The 26,451-nt window shown below is 45.1% G+C and overlaps 1 protein-coding gene across 1 annotated transcript; it reads right to left on the bottom strand.

Annotated features, from left to right (window-relative positions):
* Positions 1-175: 175 nt before the first annotated feature.
* Positions 176-26,451, bottom strand: Prpf8 (pre-mRNA processing factor 8). The gene is made up of 42 exons (XM_027426739.1): positions 26,090-26,451; positions 25,432-25,600; positions 24,231-24,395; positions 23,896-24,114; positions 23,572-23,784; positions 23,117-23,242; positions 22,918-23,023; positions 22,228-22,418; positions 21,973-22,092; positions 21,702-21,891; positions 21,470-21,589; positions 21,227-21,361; positions 20,846-20,975; positions 19,953-20,149; positions 19,499-19,705; positions 19,227-19,390; positions 18,984-19,110; positions 18,684-18,876; positions 18,075-18,262; positions 17,669-17,907; positions 17,329-17,475; positions 16,941-17,151; positions 16,237-16,353; positions 12,303-12,550; positions 12,017-12,196; positions 11,515-11,650; positions 11,231-11,400; positions 10,951-11,080; positions 10,715-10,861; positions 10,139-10,299; positions 9,423-9,614; positions 8,613-8,850; positions 8,375-8,503; positions 6,330-6,443; positions 6,081-6,254; positions 5,612-5,805; positions 4,413-4,652; positions 4,178-4,319; positions 1,174-1,314; positions 930-1,069; positions 622-824; positions 176-487 (listed from the first exon to the last, which is right to left on the bottom strand). Exons 1-42 carry the CDS (start codon positions 26,187-26,189, stop codon positions 333-335), a joined length of 7,008 nt encoding a protein of 2,335 aa, XP_027282540.1. The 5' UTR covers positions 26,190-26,451; the 3' UTR covers positions 176-332.

Genomic DNA, 26,451 nt, shown 5'->3' with positions numbered 1-26,451 from the left:
CAAATATGGTCAAGGTAGTGGAGTATGAAAGCCAGGCCCAATTCAGTCTAGGGTATATGGAACCTCAAAGGCCTGAAGGCCGGGGCCCAGAACTTTGTTGTGAACTGCCCAAGCCAGTCCCCAAAGTAATTTACACCCAGAATCTGAACTCATAAGAGCAAGAAAACAACAGCACTCCTATTTATACAAAATTTATTACATTTTGTTCAGGATTACAGTCTATCAACAACACAAACACAAAACACAAAAGGGGCCAGGCTGCTGAATGTCAGCAGCTTGTCTATGGGCTCCAGCCTTTGGGGAATCCGAAGCAGAAGGAAGCAAGAAAATAACTAGGCGTAGAGGTCCTCTCTGTCTGCAGAGTAGACCTCACCCTCCTGCAGGAGGGCAAAGTTGAGGAAGTGGGAGGGCCTATGGACCTCATGATAGAATTCCTTGGGGTTTGCCAGCTGCAGCTCATATTTCATGTTTGGATCATGCCGAACACCTTAGAGAGGGGGAAACATCAGATGTTAACAAGGGTCCTTGGGCAGTCAGACCCCAAGAGCCAAGAGTGCTGGCTTCTCCTACTTCCACCCCTACCCTGTCCACGCTCCCATGCTGTCGCATACAACCACATACCCATAAAGTTGTAATTCCAGGAGGACTGGGCAGGAACCATAAAGAAGCCGAGGAATCGGTCTGAGAGGAGCATCTGGACCCTCTCATAGTGTGAGGGCAGGTAGCCTTTGGGGTTGTTGCCTTTGTCAGTGTTCTGTCGGCCCCACTCATAGCCACTGGGGGTCAACTTGTAGGCTGTCAGTGTGCAGGAGCCTGGGGTGAAGCTGGGGGGAGGGAAAAAGACAGGCTGAGAGCTCAGGCCACAAATCCAGGCTCTGACCTGCAATACTTACCTTAAAATATTTCCACTCAAGGAGGCCCATACCCACCTGCAGGTGATGATAATTGTCTTCTCGCCATCCCAAGATGGGTTGTCAGCCATGATCTTGGCATGAGTGGTGACATCTTGGGGTGATAGCTGGGGAGACTCATTGGGTTGAGTGTGGATCCAACCTAAGGGTTCCATCTCCTGCAGGCAAAGAGCAAAGAGCTGTTCAACCTATCTGCAGACAAATGCCACCCATTAGGGTAACATGAGAGTAAGTTCAATTCCCAGGCTCCACCACCACAAACCTTGAGGTACTCATGCTGGGGCAGCTGGCTGGGAAGGTGCACAGTCTGGTGAGTGCCCCACTGAGGCACCATCACAATACAGCGGATCTCCTTCACCTGAGGGTTATCTGGAGGACTCACCCCATATAGGTACCCTGCAATCTAGAAATGAGGGGATCAGAAACGATTCTCAGTACCAACACAGAATGCCAGAATTTCTTCCCATTCCCAAGAAAAAGCTAGTTTGTCAAAACACAGTCAAAAACTGCTGGGGAAGAATCATCTGGTTACTTGTTCAAAATGTTACACATAAACCTCATCTTAAACTGTCCCCAGGATCTGGGAAAATCAAACTTGGGTCATTAGGTTTAGTGGCAAGTGCCTCTCTCTAGCCACTGAATCCAAAAGTTCATAAAAATTTATAATTGGAGCTGGAGAGATGGCTCGGTGGTTAAGAGTATTGGTTGCTCTTTCACAAGACCTGGGACAGATTCCTGGCATCCACACAGTGGCTTACAACTGTCTGTAACTCCAGTTCCAGGGCACCTGACACTCTCTTCTGCCCTCTACAGGTACTGCATGCATATGGTGCAGATATATGTGTAGCAAAACACCCGTGTGTGTGTGTGTGTGTGTGTGTGTGTGTGTGTGTGTGTGTGTGTGTGTGTGTGTGTTTATGACTGTTTTTCCAGAGAACACCCACAACTGTCTGTGACTCCAGTTCCAAGGGATCTAACACCCTCCCACAGGCATACATGCATGCAAAACACCAATAATATAAAATAAAAATAACTTTAAAATATTTTCAATGTGGCCGGGCGGTGGTGGTGCACGACTTTGATCCCAGCACTTGGGAGGCAGAGGCAGGCGGATCTCTGTGAGTCCGAGACCAGCCTGGTCTACAAGAGCTAGTTCCAGGACAGCCTCCAAGGCCATAGAGAAACCCTGTCTCAAAAAAGAAAAAAAAAAAAAAAAAAAGAAGAAGAAGAAAAAGAAATTTCAATGTATTGTTATTATGTATGTGTATGTAAGAGGACTTGTGTATGCCACTGAGTGAGCGTGAAGGTCAGAGGACAAGTCTGTGAAATAGGTTCTCTCCTTCCACCTTTACAGGGGTTCTAGGGAATCAAACTCAGATTGTCAGGCTTGTATGAGATGCTTTACCTACTGAGCCACCTCACCAGCTTTAAGTTGCTGGGTTTTTTTTCTTCTCAAGAAACTGAACCCAGGGCGTTAGAGCATGCCAGGCAAGCATTCTGTGATTGAGCGAACTCAGAACCTCTGGAAGAACAGTCAGTGCTCTTAACCCCTGAGCCATCTCTCCAGCCCCCTCTCTCTTGTTTTTTTTTGAGGTTCTGGCTGTCCTGGAACTCACTATGTAAACCAAGGTGGCCTGGAACTCACATGGCACTGTTTTTTAAACTTATTGTTCATTATGTGTGTTCCTGTAAATGAATGCATGCCACAGTGTGCCTGTGAGGTCAGAGAAACAACTCTGAGGAGCTGGTTCTCTCCTCCACAGTGGGATTTGGGGACTTAACTCAGGTTTTCAGTGTTGTGCAACACACTTTTTTTTTTCTTTTTTTAAATAATTTAGTCTATCTTTTGCCTCTGGGCTTTTACCTTTCTATACACCTTTTTTTTTGTTTTTTTAAAGATTTTATATATTTATTAAGTATACAACATTCTGCTTGCCGGGCTGGTGGTGCACGCCTTTAATGCCAGCACTCAGGAGGCAGAAGTAGGTGGATCTCTGTGAGTTCGAGACCAGCCTGGTCTACAAGAGCTAGTTCCAGGACAGCCTCCAAAGCCACAGAGAAACCCTGTCTCGAAAAACCAAAAAAAAAAAAAAAAAAAAAAAAAGTGCTTCCATGTATATCTGCACACCAGAAGAGGGCACCAGATCTCATAACGGATGGTTGTGAGCTACCATGTGGTTGCTAGGAATTTAACTCAGGACCTCTGGAAGAGCAGTCAGTGCTCTTAATCTCTGAGCCATCTCTCCAGCCCGAAGCACACTTTTTTTCAAATCCTCTTGAGCCATTTATTGCCAAGGACAATTTTTGAGTTTTTTGTTTTAAAACTTTTAAAAATGTTCTTATTTAGTGTGTATATATGCATGAGTGTACATGTGTGTCACACTGGACACATGGAGGTCACAGGACAATCTACAGAGGTCAGTTCTCTCCTTCTACCATGTATATTCTGGAACTCAAACTGTGGCTAGTAGACTTGGCAACAAGCACCTTTACCTACAGAGTCATTTCACCAGTTTGACATTTCATATAAGTTTGCAATGGATTTTCATTTATTTCCTTAAGAAAGTCTCATTTGTACTGGCTGGACCACAGAAGCTGGCTTTGAACTTTCCATCAGCCACCTCTATTTCTCAGAAGCTTGGGTCATGGGTCTGTGTCACCATAGCAAACAAGGAGAGAATTGTTGTCTCAGTCTGTAGTGAAAGTTAGCTTTTAAAATTAGAGCAATCCTCTTGCCTCAGCTGTCCAAGTGCTGAGATTAAAGAGTGCACCACTATGCCCATTAAACACTATTCTGATTGTGTTTAATGCTATGAATGGTTTTCTCAACACTAAGATTATCAGTATTTTCTAATACTTTAGTGCTCTTTCCTATCTCAAAATCATAAAAGTATGCAGTAATAAGATCCAACTATGCACTTATCTGAATCTATTTGTAATTCTCTGCCAGTAAATCCTACCCCAATAATACTTTCTCTTTATTATCATAGCTTTGTGAAATGTTTTGATACCCTCTTGTGTGTGCTGTCTTTTTCTTTTTTGGTTTTTCAAGCCCTAGCTGTCCTGAAACTTGCTCTGTAGACCAGGCTGGCCTGGAACTCTGAGCTCCGCCTGCTTCTGGAATTAAAGGCTGTGCAGTCTTTTTCAATCTATTCATTCATCCATGAATCTTGAAACCAGCACCTCAAAGTTCCTGGAATTATCGAGTGAGATTTAGGTACAGATTAACTGGGCTCACACTATAGTCCAGCTGTGTGTTTACTCACTTGGGCACGGAGATCAGATATGCAGATGAATTTCTTAAGTACATTCTTGGGAAGGATGTAAGTATAACCAGTCTCCTTGATGTCATCAGATGAAACATAAATGTGATTGGTCCGAAGATGCAGGTTGGCAGCTGAAATGGCCCTAAAGAACAGACAGGGGTGTCAGCATCAGCCCGAGCACACCCAGCAACATTGATGGGCCTGTCCATCCCTACCTTCTTGCCCTCCACAGTACCTGACTCTCCATTCAGTCTTTGATGAGAAGGTCTGGGTCTCATAGTTGCTAGTGGTGGAGGTGATAATCTCATCACCATGCTTGTTGACAGTTCGGGTTTGTGTGGCAGTGAGCTGTGACTGCTCCTTGGTCTGCTTCTCAATCTCAGCTATCTGCTGCCGCTGCTGTGATGGTGCTGAGATCTCCATTCCTAGGATGATGTCTCGAATTTCTGATTGTGTCAGTGATGCCACATTCACACTGTGGGGACACTGTAAGTTAAACAGGATCCCTCCCCCTAGTCACTTTGCCTTGCTGGCAAAGTAAAACCTGGCAGACAGGGCATACTTTGCCAATGCTAATCCTCAAGTAATATTCCTTTTTTTTTAAATTTTAATTTTTAAATTTATTTACTCTGGGGGAGGCGGACATAGCACAGTGCAAGTATAGAGGTCAAAGGACAACTCATGGGAGATTTCTCCTCCATCTTGTGGGTTCTAGGGATTGAAGTAGGTCCTAAGACTTAGCAGCAAGCACCTTTATTCCAAACCACCCTTTAATTGACACTTCTAAGAAAAGCATGAAATGGAGATGCAGTGATGTGGTGCAGAATTGTTGCATCCCAAGCACATGTACTTTTATCTTTCTATTCAGCATCTGTAACTCTTACTTTTCCTCCACAAAATTTGCCCCAACAAAGGACAACTCTCGAAAAACAAAAACCCCAAATTAGGTATAGTGAGACACACCAATAATACAGCACTTGTGAAGTTAAAGCAAGAGTATTGTTGGGAGTTCAAAGCCAGCCTGGGAGACATAATGAAACCCTGTCACAAGAGAAATCAAGAGAGCAAGAAAAAAAAACCATGCATCTATTCAAAATGGCATCAGTACTTTCATTGAGAATTAGTAGTCAATGGTGAGACTAAATATTGACTACATGTCTTCCTAAGCAACTCTTTGAGACACTATTTTTCTTTTGAGACATGACCTCATGTGGTCCAGTTTAACCTCTAACTCATGTACTTGAAGATAACACTGAAATCCTGACCCACTTCCCTCTACCTAAAAAATGCTGGGATTACAGGCATGCATTACCAAACACAGCTAAAAAAATCTGAGAAACTTGTAAATCTAAAAGTTCGAAACCTCAAAACCTATGTCCTGAGTGGCCTACCTTGCCATGTCTGCACTGTGGCACCTGGCCCCTTCCTACTCACTTGTTTTTCTTGCCATAGTCGGCTAAGATCAGATCTTTGAGCTGCACCTCCACCTTGATCCACTCCTCGTCAGTCAGCGTGGGCCAGATGTGGTGAGGTTCTGTAATAGTAGTTTTGTCTGGCTTCAGGATCACCTTTGCCCTATCATTGTTCACATGCAAAGCACGCAGAATCAGGATGAGACGGGAGAAAGCCTAAGAGGAGATATACAAGAGCATGGAGAGATCATCAGTGTTGTGGAGATTCTCCTCTCTTACTTACCATGTCCTCCACAGGAAAGCAAACACTATCTCCAAATTCTTAAGGTGCCAACCCCTCATAAGTCAAAAGAGGCCTCACTCTTTGTATGTATAGCTCAAGAACTTGAAAATGACCTCATCAGATGGTTATGGAGAACCCTGAGGTGCAGTATCTTCTCCTGGTTCCAAATCCACCCCAGAGAGACCCTCTTCCTAAGGTGTCAAATTACCGTGTAGGATGAGATAGTCTTGAGCCAGTCATCGTAGAGGTTGAAGAGAACCATCTGGGGCTCTGTGGCTTTAAGGATGAGATCCCCAAACTTCTCCACCTTGAGACAAGCCTGGAAGGGGAGCTGGAGCTCTGACCCTTTGATCACAATGTTGGGGAAGTCCAGCAAGTGCACCTAAGGCAAAGTCCAAGGTCAGAAGGAGGCCCTGAGGGCTCAGGCCTACTTTCTTCTACTGTGCCCACCTCTCACCTCCAATGGATCCAGCATGCCCTTCCTGGTGACAATGATCTGTTTAGGCTGTTCCTCTACAGGCAGAGATCGAATCAGGGCAGCCACTTCCTCAGCTGTCTTCCACTTGGCCAACTAACAACCAAGAAAACAAAACAAAGCTGAGTCTACCTTCCTCAATTAACTAGAAAAAAATCCTAACCTTGAAGTAAACTGTTTCTATAATGAACATGAACACAGCTGCTGAACTCACTAATTAAAAAAAAGTAACTCCATGCTAAATGATGAATTATAGTTCAAAAACAGCAAACTAAGACAGGGGCCAGAGCAATGGCCCACAGTTTAAGAGCATTGCTTGTTTTTTTTTTTTTTTTTTTCAAGACAGGGTTTCCTGTGCCAGGCAGTGGTGGCACACGCCTTTTAATCCCAGCACTCGGGAGGCAGAGGCAAGAGGATCTCTGTGAATTTGAGGCTAGCCTGGTCTACAAGAGCCAGTTCCAGGACAGGCTCCAAAGTCACACAGGAAACCCTGTCTCGAAAAACCTAACTAAGTAAATAAATAAAATAAAAAAAGACAGGGTTTCCTAGTCCCCGATCCTACTCCCCACCCCCCATGCTCGTGTAAATAAACACACACACACACACACACACACACACACACACACACACACACACACACGGAAAAAAAAAATTAAAATATTTATTGTTAGAGACATGATCTCACTATGTAGTCCTGCCTGGCCTAGAACTTAATATGTAGACCAGGCTGACTTTAAATTCACAAAGATATACCTACTTCTGCTTTTCAACTGCTAGGACTAAAAGCATGTACTACCATGGCCAAACCAATAAAATAATGATTAAATATCTAAATAAGGCTTGGCAATAGTGGTGCACAACTTTAATTCCATCACTGTGGAGGCAGGGCAGGCAGATCTCTGTGAGTTCAATCAAGGCCAGCCTGGTCTACAGAGCAAGTTCCAGGACAGCCAAAGCAACACTGAGAGACCCTGTCTTAAAAAGGCAAAAAATAAATTATAAGTAAAAAAGTTAAGACTATTAACAGCTACATAAACAAATGAGTCTAGGGGCGGGAGAGATGGCTCAGAGATTAAGAGCACTGACTGTTCTTCCAGAGGACCGAAGTTCAATTCCCGGTAACCACATGGTGGCTCACAACCACTTTGAATGAGATCTGGTGCCCTCTTCTGGCATGCAGGGAGAAAACGGTATATATGATAAATAAATAAAATCTTAAAAAAAGAGAGAAATGAGTCTTGATGGATAAGACTGCAGTGAATAGCTAGGCGTTGATGGCACATGCCTTTAATCCTAGCACTCGGGAGACAGAAGCAGGTGGATCTCTGTGAGTTTGAGACCAGCCTGGTCTATAAGAGCTAGTTCCAGGAGAGTTCCAAAAAAAAAAGTAATGAGAGCTCATTTTAGAAAGAAAAATATGGACAAAGCCCTGGACATGAGATGGGCACTGGGATTTGGAGGTAGTAGGATCTTGGAATAATTGCAAGGAGAACTTGCAATTATTATGCTTATGTACTATAAACATAGAAAAGAAAATCACGGCTGGCTACAGCCCAGTCAGGCAACAAATGTTCAGGAAGCTAAAGGGTATGCATTCCCTTTAAAAAGATGATGTTTGGTTGCTCTCTCAGACAGAGGACAGAGGGAGAGGCATAGGAAACAGAAAGCCCAATGTGGAGGTAATGAAGGCCTTCACGTGCTTGGACCTCCTCCAAGGGAATACTCTCTGGGAGTGGAGAGCTGACTCACTGAGTCGAGTGCTTGCCAGGCAAGTGTCTGGATTCCCAGCACCCACTTAAATGTCAACAAAACAATGTCTTCACCTCTTGACTGTGTGCAGCCCCGGCTGGCCTCAAACCTATGGCAATCCTCTTCCCTCTGCCTCCTAAGTACTGAGAAATATGCCACCACACCCAACAATGCTATCTTTCAATAGAGAAATAGGCTTTTTATCATGTCCCCCTTCCCCCTACCAAGAATGAGAGAAAGCTAAGTTCCATGACCTCACTATCATTTCAGCAACTTACCTGACCCAAACGCTTCTGTCCAGCCCACACAGATGTATGGATTATCTTGAGGAAAAGCTGCCCCGTACGTGGGTTAAAGATGAAGATGGCTCCGTTGATGGGTTTGGTTGTCAAGTTCCCCTCAAAGGTCTAAAGAACAATTATATGAGTTAGCATGGACTAGACATAACTACGCTGACTTCATCCAATGTGTACACATACTCGCACAGGCATTTGAAGCCTGCATGGCCACACTCACCTTGTGGATGGTCACTCTATAGACATTGGTGTCATCCACAAACCAGATAATCTGGTTAGAGAAGAGTTCACCATAGTTCTGAGAGGACAGATAAGGCTCAGTGGGCTCAGATGAATACAACTGCAGTCCTTTGCGGATCCGTTCACGTAATACATACAAGGCAGGATTTGCCTTCATGATCTTGGCCATAGCCTGCTGTATAAGAGGCTTGCTGCCTGGAAACCAGTTTCCATAGGCACTGTAAGGGTGAAAGCATCACAAGAATTTATGCATAGGCAGAAAGTCCCAAGAGAAAGTACAACATAGGGACAAAGTCAGTTGTCCAGGCTTATGTAACCTGGTAACACACATACATACGGAGAGAAGCGTCAGTCAGTGACCCAGAAGATAAAAACCTCATCTTAGTCAGGCAAACTAAAACCAGCATAAAAGTACTAATGTGTGGGGCTGGAGAGATGGCTCAGCGGTTAAGAGCACTGGCTATTTTTCCAGAGGTCCTGAATTCAATTCCCAGCAAACCACATGGTGGCTCACAACCATCTGTAATGAGATCTGGTGCCCTCTGCTGGGCATGCAGGCAGAAGACTGTACACATAATAAATAAATAAATAAATAAATAAATAAATAAATAAATAAATAAATAAATAAAATCTTAAAAAAAAAAAAAAAGGCTAATGTGTAGACAGCCTCTGTGAGCATGGTTTACAGTAAGTTCCAGGCCAGCCAAGGCTATACATATAGCGAGACTGCACTTCAATAAATGAAACAAAACATAGAAAAGTAATGGAAAGCCCATGAGTCCTAACTCACCTGTGTAGATTATAGGCCAGGTCAATGGCAATGAGCACACCTGTGGGAGAAGGGTAGATACTCATGTTGTCTGTGGTATAATCCAGGAACTTGGCCCGGGCATAGCGCTCGATATCATGGGAATCATAGTCTCCCCATCGTAACTGGATGTCAATCCAATACTTCTGTGTAGTTGTGCTGTCCATCACATCCCTAAGGGTGGAAAGAGTTCAGGTTTCCAGGAAACCACAACATTGCCGATGTCTCAGAATCATAAGAACTCCCAAATACTGCACCTAAATCTCATACCCATCCCCCTTCTCATTCTAGATCAGCAAGACCCTTAGCCAGGCAGTGGTGGTGCACATCTTTAATCCCAGCACTCAGGAGACAGAGACAGCAGATCTCTATGAGTTCGAGGCCATCCTGGTGTACAGAGCAAGTTCCAGAACAGCCAGGGCTACACAGAGAAACTGTCTTGAAAATCAAACAAAACAAAAAGATCATTAAGACCGCAAGCAATCAGCAGATCTGACTGTTGGTAGGTTACAGGATAACACTGCTCCAAGTTTAATAGAATGCCAGCAAAGAGTTGGGAGGGTGCCCACTCTAGTACAGCATTTGGGGGCCTGAGGCAACAGGATTATAACATCAAAACCAGAATAAAATGGGTAGGACTAATCCCTAAAGTAACACTGAGGTTCTGGGTTCCTAATGCTGGGCCACAAAATACTTACTTGGAGTCTGCCAGCAGTGAGGGCCGGGAGACATTCCACTTATAGGAAGCAAAGAGTAGTATGTCAGCACAGGAAGAATTCATCTTATAGGATTTTCGGGGATGGATTGTCTCCTTTTGTACTGTCTCAATTTCCAGTGCATCCAATTCCTGGTCAAAGACCTGGAGGTAAAGATGAAAAGATTGTACCTTAATATAGAAATCCATTTACAATGAGAACTGACAGAATTTATATGAGGCAATAAGAGTCTACACCTTGGTGTGTCCAGGATAAATTTCCTATACTCAAAAGAGTAAGCTGGCTGGGCACGGTGATGCAGGCTTTTAATCCTAACACTTGGGAGGTAGAAGTAGGCAGGTTTTTATGAGTTTGAGACCACCCTGGTTTACATAAGGAGCTCTAGGCCAGGACCACATAGAAAAACTTTGTCTCAAAAAATAAAAAATATCCTGGTCTACAGAGAAACCGTGTCCCAAAAAAAAAAAAAAAACCAAAGAAAACCCTAAAACTAAATGGATAAAACAACAATAAATAAATAAAAAGTAGCAAGCTTGGTATGACTCTGTGATCTCTCACCTGACATAAGTCCATCACGATGCTCTCATGGATCTTCTGCCACAGGTGAGCTCGGAATATCTGGATAAGAGAGATCTTCAGTGTGGGTATCTTGCCATGCATGAAGATTCCTGTCAAGTCCAGCTGTACCTGGAAGCCTACATATACCTGTCAGGAAAGAGAAATAACATTAGAGACAAAATTAAGGCAACAGAAACACCTTTTTCTAATCTCCCATATTGAAGAATCACACTCACATTGGCTCGATTGATTGTGGGGGACCACCAGAGGGTGAATCTACGATTAGGAATCTGGTTTAATCCTGATCGCTGAGCATTGGTTAGCTTCTTCCACTTCATGGATTCCTCAAAGCCACTGGCTTTCTCCCTGAGGGGCAGAGGAACCAAATAAGATGATACTCATCCATCTCCCAGAGATGGCTAATGCCCACAGGATAACTGAGAAGCAGCAAACCACTAAAGCTCAGCAGTGAGGAGCTCAGGTGGTTGTGACAAGTAAAGAGGACAGAGTCCTTACCAGAACAGACCTTCCCAGGTAGGGAAGTAAGTGCCCTTGAAGAGAGTGTGCTCCAGAATGCCCTCCACGCCACCTAGGGCCTGAATCATATCTGTGCGGTAGTTGTTGAGGTTCCAGAGCTTGCCATCATGCCGCTGATGTGTCCACCAGAAGGGGTTTTGCTTCAAAACCTAGACAGTGAGGCAAGTATGGTGAAGCTTCCAGGTGCCTCCCACCCTAAGTGACAGGGATGCCAAAAGCTATCCTGATTTACAGAAATTCACTCCATTCTCCACTCCACATACCTGATACTGCTTGAAGTCAGTTCGGACACGCCAGCCTTTATCATAAGCTAATGTGTGCCGGTCCTTCTGGAACAGGGTATTGATCCGTGGAATGCCTCTATCCCATGAATCTTCTAAATCCTCTAAAGTCAGCCGTCTGCCAGAAAAAATAAAGTCAACATCCTTTCTCATACAAAGAGAAAGATTCAACATGCTTTAGCCAAGGATGAACAGAATCTTCTTAACTCCTAAAAAACATATTTTGAGCCTGGCGGTGGTGGTGTACACCTTTAATCTCAGCACTCGGGAGGCAGAGGCAGGCAGATCTCTATGACTTCCAGGCCAGACTGGTCTACAAAGCAAGTTCCAGGACAGTTAAGGTTACACAGAGAAACCACCTCGAAAAACAAAACAAAACAACAACAACAAAAAAAACATATTCCGCCCATGACCTCCACATAAGACTCCCAGTGTTGTGACCCAACCCCAGCCCTTAGATTGGTACACCCTCGTGGATGCCCACCTGTTCTGAGCAATAGCCTCCTGTCTCTTGAGTGCATACTCAGCCCAGACCCGTTGAGAGTCAATGAACTCACTCTCCCACGGCTGTATGTAGCGGTATAAATTGGGAATCAGTTGGTCTTCTTCATGACTCATTCCTGAACGGAAGTGTGTGATACCCACATCGGTTTGCTTGGACCACCTGTTTTGCAAAATTGAGAAGAGATAAAATCAAAAGTAACAAAACACCCACTTCCCTCAGAGTCTACGCAATGAGACTAATATGAAAGTTGTCAAGCAAGCCCTACCTGAGGTCAGACTGGGGGATGAGCACATGACCCATTGAGAGCATGCCAAGCCCACCCAGCTCCTTAGGAGTGTAGAACACAACAGGGGGGAACCGACTTGGCATCTTGGAGTTCAATCCAATCTTGATTCGTGTCTGGATCTTGTTTTCACACTTTACCAATAAGTCTAGGAGTTCCTGAGTATTCACTACAGCCTCTCGAAAATATGTCATAAGGCCGATGAGAGCTGTATTCCACTTATTCACAATCTAAAGTTAGTGGGAAAGAGTAAATTCCACATGAGCAATGCGGGCCTCCCAGATCTACTAGTTAGTTACATCCCTAGTACAAGAAATCGTGAATCTTAAAATCATTAGTAATTAGAAAAAACAGACAAGAAAAAAAACAAAACAAAAAGATGAGATGCTAGCTTAGATCCACTAGGATAGAAATAATCAAGGGAGATGACGGGGCCACTCTGATGGTTCAGTGGGTAAAAGGACAGCCACCAAGCCTAAAGACTTGAGTTAAATCCCCAAACCCACATAGTGGAAGCAAAGAACCTACTTCTGCAAGTTTCTTCTCTAATCTCCACAAGCATTCTATGGCACACCCTTCCCCTCAAATAAATGTAATACAAAATATTTCTTAGTGCTAGCCAGCAACACATGATAAGACCCTGTCTCAAAAAAAAACAAGAAAGAAAGAAGACAGGGGCTGGAATGACAGCTCAGTAGATAAGAGCACTTGTTTCTTTACAAGGGACCTAGCGCCTTCAGTTTCAGGAGAGCCATTGTCTTCTGATTTATGTGGGCATCAGGCATCCACATGGTGCACATATATACATGTGGGCAAAACACTCATAAAATGAAATCGTAAAAAAAAAAAAAAAAAGCAGACAATACAATATAAACAAAGTGAACAAAATTTCACAAAACTTTTCATCTGTAATAATATATTAATACATAAATGAAAAATTACTGTGGATTTTTTTAGAATAAGCTGTCAAACTTCTGTTTAGTGATTTCAAATACAATATTCCTTTGGGGTGATGATCAGATCAAAAAAGGAAAACAGCGCTGCTGATGGAAGGAAGAATTAATCAGGAAGCAGCCTTAGGGCCCTTACAAAGCAAAGCTGTCAGTCAGACTACCCCATTAGGTGCATCACTCCATTTCCCTGGAATTCAGCAAGGTCTTGTTTGAATGGTCCAGCCTTAAATTAGGACTCATGCTTGAGCTAAATGTACCACACGCACCTAACGCAAGAGTGGTGGCACCCAAGGTGGTAATGACATTATGACTCTAACAAAATTGGAGGGAATGGAAAACTGAGAAAGTGACGGACACCTATAGTCTCAGCTATTTGGGAGGCTAAGATCAGTGGGCCACTTAAGCCCAGATGTTCAAGACCAGTCTGGGCAACATAAGAAAATCTTTTTCTCAAAATATGGGTAAGGCCCTGAGTTCAATCCTCAGGATAGCAAAAAAAAAAAAAAAAAAAAAAAAAAAAAAAATTAGCTCAGTAGAGTTAAGTTTTGCTGTCAAATCAGAAGGACCTCAGTTTGACCCCTGGGGCCTCCATGCACAGGCTATGGCACAGACACCGAATAAATAAAGAGGAGGAGGAAGAAGAGCTTTAAGGGCCATCCAACTCCAGCCTCCTAGAAATTTTCCTTCCATTATGCCCCCCAGGGGCGGTTATAAGTTTTTGGCTGTGGTTCTGTATGATGTATACACCTGTCAGTATGAATGTGTATATACATATATGTGTGGAAACATGTATGTGTGGAGGCCTGAAATCAATGTCAGGTGGCTTATGCCTATAATCCCAGTTCTTAGCAGGCTAAGTCAGAAGGATCAAGAGTTCAATGCCAACCTGAATTATAGATAAAGCTTGCCCCAAGAAGCAAACAAATAAACAAAACAAAGGAAAATGGTAAACAATTCAAATCTAACATTATGATCTTATAATCTCTAATTAATAAAAGCACTTTATAAAATAATACAGTTTATTGGCTTACTATACACACACACACACACACACACATTTTTTTGTTGTTGTTTTTTTGAGACAGGGTTTCTCTGTGTAGCTTTGGAGCCTATCCTGGAGCTTACATGTATTATTTCATTAATTTCACAAAAGCCCTCTGAGTTAGAACTGTGGTTATTCTCACTTTATAGATAAGGGGGTAGAGTGCAAGGGCAGGAGGACCTGCCCGAAGTCTCAACAGACCCACAATCCAACTTGACTTTAGACCAAGTGACTGGATTCTCAGTCACTCCTCTACCAGGCTCCGAGCAGGGCAGAGATAGGAGGACTGCTGGAACTCACTGGCTTCCAGTCCAGCCCCAAGCCCTGACTCAAAGGAATAGGAAGAGGGTGACAGAGCAGCACAACACCCCACCCTCACCCAGTCATGCACACACAAACAAAAATCCTTTTAAAGGAGGGGCAGCAGGAATGGCAGGAAAATAAAGGAGAGTAATAAGAGGTTAATATGGTTATAATACATTGTATACAATTAAATTATACAAAAAAAGTAAATAAAAGTAAAAAGCCAGAAAACAAAACAAAAGCCCTGTCTTGACATACAGTTCCCTCTAGGAGACTTCTAACTATCTACTCCTGTTCTGGCAAACTGTCCTTAATGTCTCCACTCACCTCCCATAAAATCTCATCCACACCATCTGGCTTCCATCCCAACTATTTCTGAAATAGCTCTAAGGTCACCAATGACGTCCTAACTGCCAATTCCACTGGCTCCTATTCAGTTCTTATCTAACCAAACTGTTCTTAGGCAACTGACATTGTTAAACACCTGCTCAATTCCGCACATCAGTTCCTGACAGCCTTGACTCCCCATATCCCAGCACTGTCTCTGTTCTGGTCAGTACATCTCAGTGTATCCCATTATCCAAACCTTCCCCTTCTCTTATCACCCTCCACTCTTCCTGGTGATCTCATGCTTCCTTAAGCTTTCAACCTTTACATCATGAGACTCCCAGGTCTGTACCTTCCTCACACCCAGGGCTAAATGGCAGTATTTCAGGACATGTTTGGTTCTAACAGAGAGAATGTTACTGGCATCTGATAGTGCCAAACGACACACAGAAACTCCCACAAGAAATCACCTAGCTGAAAATGTCCATGTCCATGAATGTTTAACATTTTAGCCAGGTGTACTGGAACACACCTGCCATCCCATCACCCAAAAAGAAACTGGGCATAGCAACACATGCCCAAAGGCCAGCTACTCCAGAGATGAGGGCAGGAGGAACCACCAAGACCAGTCTTGATAACAACACCAAGGGGGTACAAAAGCCAGGTGCACACCTGTATTCTCAGCAAGTGACAGGCTGATGCAGTTGTCTCAACTTTGAGATCCTATTATAACCACCCTCTTCCCACAAATAAAACAAGCCAGAACAGATATTCTAAGCTATTACACAGTAAAGAATTATAAAATTAAAGAGGCTGGGTGATGGTGGTGGTACATGCCTTTAATCCCAGCACTCAGGAAGCAAAGGCAGGTGGATCTCTGTGAGTTCAAGGACAGCCTGGTCTAACAGAGCGAGTTCCACAACAGCCAAGGCTACACGGTGAAACCCTGTCTCAAAAAAAAAAAAAAAAAAAAAAGCCAAAACAAGCCTAAGGGAAAATGAAAATTAGATGCTTTTGTGCAAATTAAAAACTCTTACTTTTGTCTTAATGTAAAAAAATCATCAAAATAAAAATCCTCAAAACCCCACAATGCAGTCTGATACATTCTTGTAGTGAAGTCTCAGAAATAAAGCCCAATTGATCCAACACTCTAGGCTGCCATCCCATAAAACATGGAGATTAGTATACTAGGCAAAGCTGGGAAAGAGCAACCTCAAACCACAGCAGGAGTTGAAAAGGACAAAGACAGACAGAGAATGGCAGAGAATTGGAGCCTTAGGGCCCAACATACCTTGGTAAAGGTGGTGGAGCCAGAGGCCATTAGAATCTGACGAACTCGGTTATGGAAGCGTTGCATCGACTCATCGTCCACACGCAGGAAACATTGCGCTGTCCGCTCCTTGGTAACCTAAACCACAAAATCAGAGGCTCTAGATGGGCTGATGACATGGTTTATAGCAGGCAAACGTGCTTGCTACCAAGCCCTATTTCCTGAGTTCAATCCCCAGAACCCACAGAGTGGAACTAACTACAAGCTGTCCTCCAAACTCCACAAAAATAACAAGGCAATAAATAAGATGAAAAGCTAACATGGTATGCATGCATTTAATCCCAGAATGCAGATTCCAGGGAGGATCTTGGTGAATTCATGGCCAATCTGGTCTATATAAAATTCCAGGTCAGCCATCACTGAACAGTAAGACCTGTCTCAAAGAAAAAATAAAAAGGGAATAGCAGGGAATGGTGGCACATGCCTTAATCCTAACCTGTGGGAGGTGGAGCCAGAGGCAGGCTGATCTCTGAGACAATCAGGGCCAGTCTGGTCTACAAAGTAAATTCCAGCCAGGGCTACACAAGCAAGGATTAATCGTGATCACTACTAAGCTCAACCCACCTAAGGGTCACTGAGCTGATAATGAAAAGGTGTGACTGTTTTTCACCCCATTGATGCCAGAGTTACAAGGGTGGTAAAGTGATGTCCTTCCTAGACTGTACCTCATTCTGAAGGTTCCAGACCCCATCCTTGTGGGTGAATTCTTCATAGCTGGTACGGCACTTAGGCAGGATGCGGCACTCAAAGCCACACATGTTGAACAGCAGGTTGGGGTTGTCTTTACTGTACACAGACACAAAGCTATTCTCCCATTGTACTGTAGTCACTGATCGTGGCAGCCGGTTTTTGATGTCCCAGAACACTGCCCGACCCCTGTCCACAGAGAACAAATAAGAATTTCAGTCTGTTGAAGACACTTGCATTCATAGACCAGACAGAAGATAGGCCCATATTCCTCCTACCCAAGATATAACCTCCTCAATTTTAATTGCTTTCTGGGTCCCTAGGACTGGCATTCTTTCTACTCCTACAAGCCCAACTGAGACTCACAAGTTGACATCATGCTTCATGAGGCGCATTCGGGCATCTCGGGGCCAGCATTTCTTGTTATTGTAGCCAACAATGTTTTCATTATTGGGGTCTGGATGCTCCGTCAGGTAACGCTGGATCAGATCCCGAGCTTCATCTGCTGTGAACCTACATTAAGACAGGGGACACTTTGAGAATGCCAGCTCCACAAGTGGGGACCCTATGCTACTCTAGACTTCATTTCACTTCATAGCTTCAACTCAGCAACTAGTCAACTAAGCTACAAGAGCCATTTCACAGGCAGGACATGCCTCAGTGCTGTGAGGACATGCAGGTTAAAGGATCAGACCATGTTCTTTACCTGAAGAAAATATGAATGCGATCAATGTATCTACAGAAGAGTCGGATTGGGTGAGCAGCCTCAGTGGCTATGTCCTGGAAACTGAGAAAGTCGTTTGGCATCTGAGGAGGCCCAGCCATCTCACTGGCCCGGTGCAATCCCAATACAAGCAAATCCATCACCAAGCCATAGTACTGTACAATGAAAGAGGCAAACTGCAGGCCTCTGATGATCCCATATGAGTTTGTATGGTTCATGTCCTAGGAAAAAAAAACAAAAACAAAAACGCACAACTCTTAGTATGGCTAAGACTGGCTCTGTCCCAGGTGCTTCAGGGTCCAATCTCCTTCACTCTGCCTCAGCAAATCCTAACTCGATGGGTCAGACAAACCCCCTGACACATTTTGCTACTTGCTCCAAGACAGACCTTATAGTTAATGACAACATTGTTCTTGGCTGTCATGTAGTCAGCTATGTTGTGGTCCACAATGAGTCGCAGCAGCCTATTAAGCAGGGTCAAGTCAATCTTTTCATACATCTTCTCAAAGCGGGACTCCAACATGACATTGCACTCGCCCTCACTGGTCTCCCACACATCCTGCAGGTTATTGATGCCTAAAAGAAGCAAAAAGACAAGAGTTTAGCAGATTAGAAATTCCTTTCCAGGTTTAGTAACTAACTATAGCAGTCTCAACACATTCCAAAACCCTCTACCATTCATTCATTCTGGCTGCTACAAGTGTCAGTTTTGCTCAACATCCACACTATTCATTTTTCCCCCTCTCAAGACAGGGTTTCTCTGTATAGCTCTGGCTGTCCTGGAACTTGCTTTGTAGACCAGGCTGGCCTTGATCTCATCAATCTGCCTGCCTCAGCCTCCTGTAAGCTGGGATTGTAGGTGTGTGCCACCAGTGCCAGGCAATAGCACTCATTCTTACCACGCAAAGAGAGCAAACTGAATGTGCAGCCTGGGTCAGAGTTTTTACATGGACAGAATCACCTTTCTCTGCTGGGTGGGAACTGCAGCGAAGTTTACCTTGGCACCACTTGTAAACGAGCAGTGGAGGCGGCTCCGTGTCGGCAGGCTTGATCCAGGGTGGGAAAAGACGGCGCTTATCTGCTTCATACCACAGGTATTGGTCCAGGTAGGCATCAGTTATTTTCTCCAGGGGCTCCACGTCATACACTGGCACCAGGTGGCTATAGAGATCCATAAACTCAATGCCTACCTGTGGGACAAGAAACCTGGTTCACATCAATTCACCAGCCAGCCTGGCATCCTCTAGATGCCAAGGATAAATAGCACAGACCAAAAGGCTCAGGGAGCATCACTCACTTCCTTAAAGGCTCTCTGCGTGAGGAGGTGACGCTTGATGCGGGACAAAGCCTCATGGGGGTTGTCATAGGCTTGCTCGATCAGACCCAGCTCTTCCCTCTGAGACTGGTTTAACCTAGACTTCACACTAACAAAGCAAAGGAAAGGTGAATGAGAAAACCCAAGAAGTTGCAAAAGGACTACACCTTTCTTTGGACTCGGGCCACAATGCCATTCCCTATTACCCTCCCAGTCATTCCTTACCTATAAGCTTCCTTGAGGCGTTCCAGAGCTAGGATGAGCAACTTGGTGTCATGCTTGTAGGAGAGTGGAGGGAATGGGATGGGAGAGAATCTACGGCTTTCCAACCAATGCACAGTGGTAGTATACACAGCCACTGCTTCTTCTGCTGTAATGTAAGGCCCATCCTGCAAGGTGAACATGAATGAAGCTAGTCTCCCACTATCATCCAAACCAATACAAAGCATGATCTCCACTCTGCAACCCACTTTACCACCCAGCCCAGCTGGTCCAACCTTCAGGTAATTGTGCTGCCGTTCCTGTTCTGCCTTCAGGTACAGGCGGGTGAGGCGGCCCAGGTTCTTTTTGCAAACAGTCTTGTCTACAGTGGCCCCACGGCGGATTCGTTCACGGTTGTAGTGAGCAGTATTGGTCCACCAATCAGCCTTGGCCTTAACATACCGAAGAATCATATTCTCTATAGGTGTTGGCAGGCCTGGGACCTGAAAATACAAACACAATGAAAAAGTAAGTTTCACGCCCATGTCCCAGCATAAAGGCAGACAGATCTCTTGAATTTGAGAGCACCCTGGCCTGCAGAGTTACAGGTCAGCCAGGACAACACAGTGAAACCACCTCAAGAAAGGAGGGGTTGGGGTAATAGAAGGTGGAAGGCCCTCTAAAGGTACTCTAATCCTAACCTCAGGAAGATGAATGGCTATGTCTTCTTGGAGGCAGAGGAAAGCCTACCTTCCAGGGAATGTTGGCCTTCCAGCAGCGCCAGGCTTCACTGAGGTGCTGCAGAATTGTTCGGGCCTTATTCTGTTTGATGCCTTCAGGCATCATGTCCAGAATATCGTGCATCACAGCTGCCCTAAGCTCAAGGTCAAAATGGGACTCCACTCTTTGCTTTGTTACTGTCTTTGCTACCCCCTTTGAGTGACGGCCTGGAAGTGAAGAGACAGCCCATAGATTACATCAATAAATAGTAACAAAGTGACCATATGTTCCACACATGCAAAAAGACAAGCCACCTTAACATTCTCAACCATACTTCTGAGGAACTTGTACTGCAACTGCATGATAGCTCAAATCTGACAGAGTAGCTAAGAACAAGAATACGAAGGAAAAAAAAAAGGTATGCATCACCATACCTGGTGCTGGAGAAATGGCTCAGAGGTTAAGAGCACTGACTGCTCTTCCAGAGGACCTGGGTTCAATTCCCAGCAACCACATGGTGGCTCACAACCATATATAATGAGACTGCTGCCCTCTTCTGGAGTGCAGGCAGAACATTGTATACATAATAAAAAAATAAAATGTTAAAAAAAAAAAAAAAAAAAAGCTGGGCGTTGGTGCCGCATGCCGTTAATCCCAGCACTCGGGAGGCAGAGGCAGACGAATCTCTGTGACTTCGAGGCCAGCCTAGAGCGAGTTCCAGAACAGCCTCCAAAGTCACAGAGAAACCGTGTCTCGAAAAAACAACAACAAAAAAAGAATACAAGGTGAGATTCATCTGAATTGAACTTAGAAGGACAGATGACAAAAACAAACCACAAAAAAAAACCAACAACACGGGACAGCAGGCACACCTGACCTACCCTTGAAGCAATGAGAGAAGGTGAGTAGAGAAAATCACTTACCTTCAAACTGTCGGGCCAGGAGGTTGCCCAGCCATCGCTCTAGCAAAGGTGTAATTCCACGCATGAAGAACAGCCAGACTCGCCAGCCAGCAGCCCAGAAACCACAGCCAGGGCCTTTCCCTACAGGGCCCTACAATCAAGCAAAAATCAGGAACATAAATGAACAATTCTTTTAGGAAAAGATAGAAAACAGGGTAGAAGTAGAAAAGAAGGAGAATTTGACAGGCTGCTAAGGAGACAGGGTAAATGTTCTTGAGTCCTCACAATCTAGAAAATGAGAACTTCAAGGCAGAAAGTGAGGCTCCTCCTTGGGAAAGAGCTCCACCTGCACGGAAAGCAAAAGAGCATCTGAGGAGGTAGGTAGTGAGGGCGGGATCTCACCGTATTGAATCGGTAATAGATGAGATGCTTCAAGTCCTTGCACATGCGGATCTGCCTCATCAGTTTATATTTGTATCGATACATGCCGGTTAACTGCCCCACGTGGGCAAATATATACTGCAATCCATCTGCCAGCTGCAATAAAATCACCCATCAGACTTCGAGCCTGAACTGGCTCCACAGCCAGCACAGGCTTCACCCTGCCTCCCCATCTGGGCAGAGGTTCAAGCAACACAGCCTCACCTGGAAGGCATCCACATTGCCCAAGCGGTACTGCACATGACTATCCACAACCAGCTTAGTTAACCGCAGTACTTCCCGACACAGATGGAACGCATTCCCAAAACGAGATTTTTTTCTTTCCTGAGAAGGACAAGAACAGAAAGTACATTAATGACAGTGGCCACAAAAGGAGTTATGCCACAGTGCCATCCATCCCTAAGCCCAGCAGGGCCTTGAGGCCTGATGAAGGCACCTTGGTAGTGAGCGTCTTGACAGGCTTCAGGTTGAAGTTATAGTCCAAGTGCAGGTAGTTGAGGTTCTTCCGGTGAATGAGAAGGTTGAGCATGTTGTAGCCCTGGCGGCAGACCTGCAGCCCCACCTCCACCCAGTCTAGCTTTGTGGACTGAAAGAATTTGGTAGCTTTGAATGAGCGGAACAGATACCTGGGTAAGAATAAAGAAGAGAGTTAAAGCTGGCACACTGACACTTGGACAGAGCTGTAGCAGGGGCTTCCAGCAACTTACCTCTTCTTTTGGGCTTTAGGAGGCCGATGCTTGAGGGCATTCAGCACATAGTACTTAAGCAGCTTCTGATAGGAGACTCGCACCTTCACAGGCTGCCCAGCAGGACAATGCTCCCGATACCTGGGTAAATAAGCCCATCAGAGCTTTGCCCACATCTCCTTCAAGACACTCTGGGAAAGGCTGCAACCCCATCCAAATAAAGTCTTTTCTCCTATATTATCCCTCTACCACTAGCCCCTTAGGTAGAAACCTTACCAGTTCTTGACAAGAGGTATGTCCAGGGCCCGGCGGGTACGACCAGAGCGTAGGTTAAAGGGCCGTGGTGCCCAGAGCAGGGCAATGCCATTGGCTGTATTGTCTGTATAGAGGGGTGTGTCCTTCAGAAAGGGCTCCACAAACTCAGGGAGTTCAAATTCCTCATCATCATCAGGCAATGGTTCCTGGCTCTGAAAAAGAAATCCTCCAGGGTTCATTTTCTACTATGTGCAGACTTGAGATGAGCGGAAAATTCTCTGGGACCAAGCATCGTGGCTACATGTGCCATGAAGATTCAGATGCCTGACAGTAAAAGCCCGAAAGAGCCTGGCAAAGGAGTCAAGGGAGCAGAGAAGAAGACCAAGCTAAACAGGAAATCAACCCATCCACTTACCACTAAAAGCCTCCCAAAGGAGTACTATACCATAGGAGGTGCCCACTGCAGTCAGTTATGACTGAACTCCAATGAGCTTAAGGAAGGAGGCCTGAAACCCCAGCACTTAGGGAGAGGCTAAGACAAAAGGTCTGAGAGTACAAACCAACCTGGAACTGCACAGTCAATTTGTGTCAGCCTGTACTATATGTTCAAAAATAAAAAAGCGGGGTAGAGGCTGCTGAGAAGCAGAAATCTTGCCTAGCATGCATCAGACCCCAAGCTCACACCCCATAACGCATGTGATTTCATCTTACCTTGACTGAGTGTCTATGAGAGATTGGGTTGATCAGAGGATCAAAGTAGAAAGCTGGCAAATCAGGATCCTCAGTCTTGATGAATACAACATTAGGAGTGTGGTACCTACAAGGAAAGCAAGAGTCAATCACAGCTCTGCTCTGGACCAAATTTATATGGGTTTTCTCCTGTCGAATTGCTATATTCCAGGTGTCTTACCAGGTCAGGTGGACATGGTGTGGAAGGTTGTTATACAGGTAAGGAAAAGCAATCTTGTATTCAGTACGAATAGGCTGACGGATGATGATCTTATTAATATCATTGAATTCATTCCAGTCTTCATCCCTAGAACAGGAAACCGGATAAGTAGTCTAGCTCCATTGCTAGACAAGAATCTTAAGGATAAAAATTAGATTTTAATACATACAAAGTGCCTAAAATTGGCAGGGTGGTGATGGGCGCGTGCCTTTAATTCCAGCACTCGGGAGGCAGAGGCAGGCAGATCTCTGTAAGTTCAAGGCCAGTCTGGTCTAGAGTGAGTTCCAGGACAAGCCCCAAAGCTACACAGAGAAACCCTGTCTTGAAAAACCAACAAACAAACAAACAAACCCCCCAAAACAAACAAACTAAAAAAAAACCTAAAGTGCCTAACATTGATACTCTCCCCAACTTACTGTAGGTTGATATCTCGAACAAGAGGTTCAAATTTGGGTCCTCCAGGAATGGCCATATTGAGTGCCTTAGAGGTAAAGAAGGCCTTCAGGTCAAACAGATAGAAGTAGTTGTCATCCACCAAGTCAGTCAGAAGCTGATTGGCCAATCGATAGAGAGTGGACATCATAGGCAATGTGAACTGCCAGCGTTGGTAAGTGGAACCATTAACATACCTAGGGAAAAGAAGGAAGGCCTATATCAAGTACGCATTGAGGCAAGCCACTTAACCTACTGCCTTCCCACAGCTACTTTCCAGAACTCTCACGGGAATTAGTTCCACTCACTTCCTACTGTCTCTCAATGGCTGGTGGTCATAGAACCAATCCAACACAGGGGCATCCTCCTCAGGGTCCAGCTCTAGCTGAATGGCTTCCAGAGGCTCAACATCTAAGATGTTGTCAGCATAATCTAGGGGAGGTTCCTCATCATCGAACGGAGGGAAACGCATCCTCTTGAAATGCCTCCTGTCTCTTTTTTCTCGACGCATCATGATCCACATTGACCTAGAAGGCAAAAGGCAAGACCATCATATCATGCTGGATCCTCAGCTGCCACTGCCACTACCCCCATCCCTAAGCACACCAGCCATTACCACCCACCACATTCCAGCCCTTCTCACCCCCACTGGGAGATGTAAACTGGCTCAATGACCCAGGGAATCTCATTGACAAAGGAAATGGCTCCAGTGATGTGGTACAGAACAGGCACATCCCGAATCTGCTCCCAAGGCATGGGCATGTTCTCCAGGAGCTTGAGAACTGCATGAGGCATGTACTTGAGGGCTCTGTAACATTAGGACGAGAAACCATTAGAAATGAGTAAGTATTCTGTTATCTGTCCCTTGATGGCATGCCATGAAGTCATCACATGTTCCACAGAAAATGCTGCCTTAAGCCATCTGTCTCTCACCTATGATGCCACTAAACTGTATGCTCTTAAAAGGAGAGGATCAATACTGTCTGTTTATTGCTATATCTGAGCACCAACAGCAAAATTCAATAATGATAGTAATAATAATGTTTGTTGTTGTTTGAGACGGGTCTCACTATAGAACCCTAGATGACCTGGAACTCACTTGTGTAGAACACGAGATTCACCTGTCTCCCATGTGCAGGGATTATAGGCCTGTGCCACCACATCTAGCTTTTGTTGATGTTTTTAACAGAGCATCTCATGGAGTAGTCCAAGCTGGCCTCAAGCCTGTATCCTCCTGTCTCTGTAACCCAAAGATTATAGTAGTGTAGAGGCATATAATACCATGGCTGGTTAAGAAATTATTTTTGACCAGGTGTTGGTGGCACACACCTTTAATCCCAGCACTTGAGAGGCAGAGGCAGGTGGATCTCTGTGAGTTCGAGGCCAGCCTGGTCTCCAGAGTGAGTGCCAGGATAGGCTCCAAAGCTACACAGAGAAACCCTGTCTCGAAAAACCAAAAAAAAAAAAAAAGATTCCAGGAATGAAACACCCTAAAGCCCCAAATTCTGATGACTGAAAAATTAAAAGCAAACAGAGTGCATATAGTGTCTCAGAGTGTCAAACAAATCAACAATGACATTTTATAATGACATTAGCAGGGCAAATCAAAACAATGGCATAGGTAGAAGACATGAATATTATCATGGAATTCCAATGGTCCCTGCTTTACTCTTACAATCACCACTCTGTGTGCTCAAGAGCCATGTTCCATGCTGAGCCTGGTGGCACTTGCCTTTAATCCCAGTAATTGGGAGGCAGAGGCATGGAAACCATCCGTAGGTTCCAGGCCAGGCTATCCTGGTCTATAGAAACTCCATATGAAATTATCCCGGGATGTTGCTTACCCCAAATAGACCCTTTTGTCATGGCGGAACTTCCTGTTGGTCATGTCTCCATGGTCTCGAATGATCTTCCTGACATGTTCTGGGGGCATGTCTTCCTTCTGAGCATCCACAAACCCAAATTTCCGCTTCTCTGCATAGCGCTTGGCTTGTAACTGCTGCCATTTTCGAGCTATAAAGGCACCTCAGCTTAAAGGGCTGCAGGATCTTACCCTCATTATACCCACTCTTGCCCCTAGGGTAACCCCCACACACAGCATTCTGTGTGGAATGAGGAATAAACCCTGCCAAGTGTCTTGCCATTTTACTCCCCCAAATTATCTGACATTTTTGCTATAGATGTTTAGGAGGGGATGCTGTCTAATTCCTTCCTTGTAATGAAAATCCCCTAAAGAGGACGGGTTTGTCTCCATTGTTATGCTATGCTATACATACATACATACATACATACATACACACACACACACACACACACACACACACACACACACACACACAATTAGCTCCTGCAAATAGCAGGTGCTTCCGATCTTTCAAGGATTTGATTAAATTTTAAGAAATTAAATACGGCTAACAAGGTTGCGGACCTGCCTACAGAGAGATGAAGTGAAACCCGCCTGCACGTTCCAGCCCGCGCGCGCCGTTCCCACTCGCCTCTTACCTTTTTCCTGCAGCTTCTCCTCTGACATGTAGTCCGGCAGCGGGGCTAGGGGGCCGGGAACCGGGTTACCCGGCCCTCGGTAAGGAAACACTCCGGCCATGCCGGAAGAATCTGGGAAGGAGAGGGAGGCCAAAACTACGCCGCTAGGCCCGGGGCCACAAGAGGCAAATGGAACGCGTCCGGAGCCACCTGGCCCGCACGCTAGCCGGGCTGAGCGCTCGTGGCCTGGGCCTGACGCAGCTCCTCAGGCTGCTCGGCCCACCCGACCGTCTGCAGCCCAGCCTCGGACGCTCGCCACCCACCTGTACCCCCTCACTCAGGTAGCGGCTCGGCCCGCAGAGCAATGGCGGAAAGACGACGTC

This window comes from Cricetulus griseus, chromosome 7 (genome assembly GCF_003668045.3).
Source record: "Cricetulus griseus strain 17A/GY chromosome 7, alternate assembly CriGri-PICRH-1.0, whole genome shotgun sequence".
Classification (NCBI taxonomy): domain Eukaryota; kingdom Metazoa; phylum Chordata; class Mammalia; order Rodentia; family Cricetidae; genus Cricetulus; species Cricetulus griseus.
Note: the sequence above shows the minus strand (reverse complement) of the source record. Positions and strands in the feature narration are given on the sequence as shown.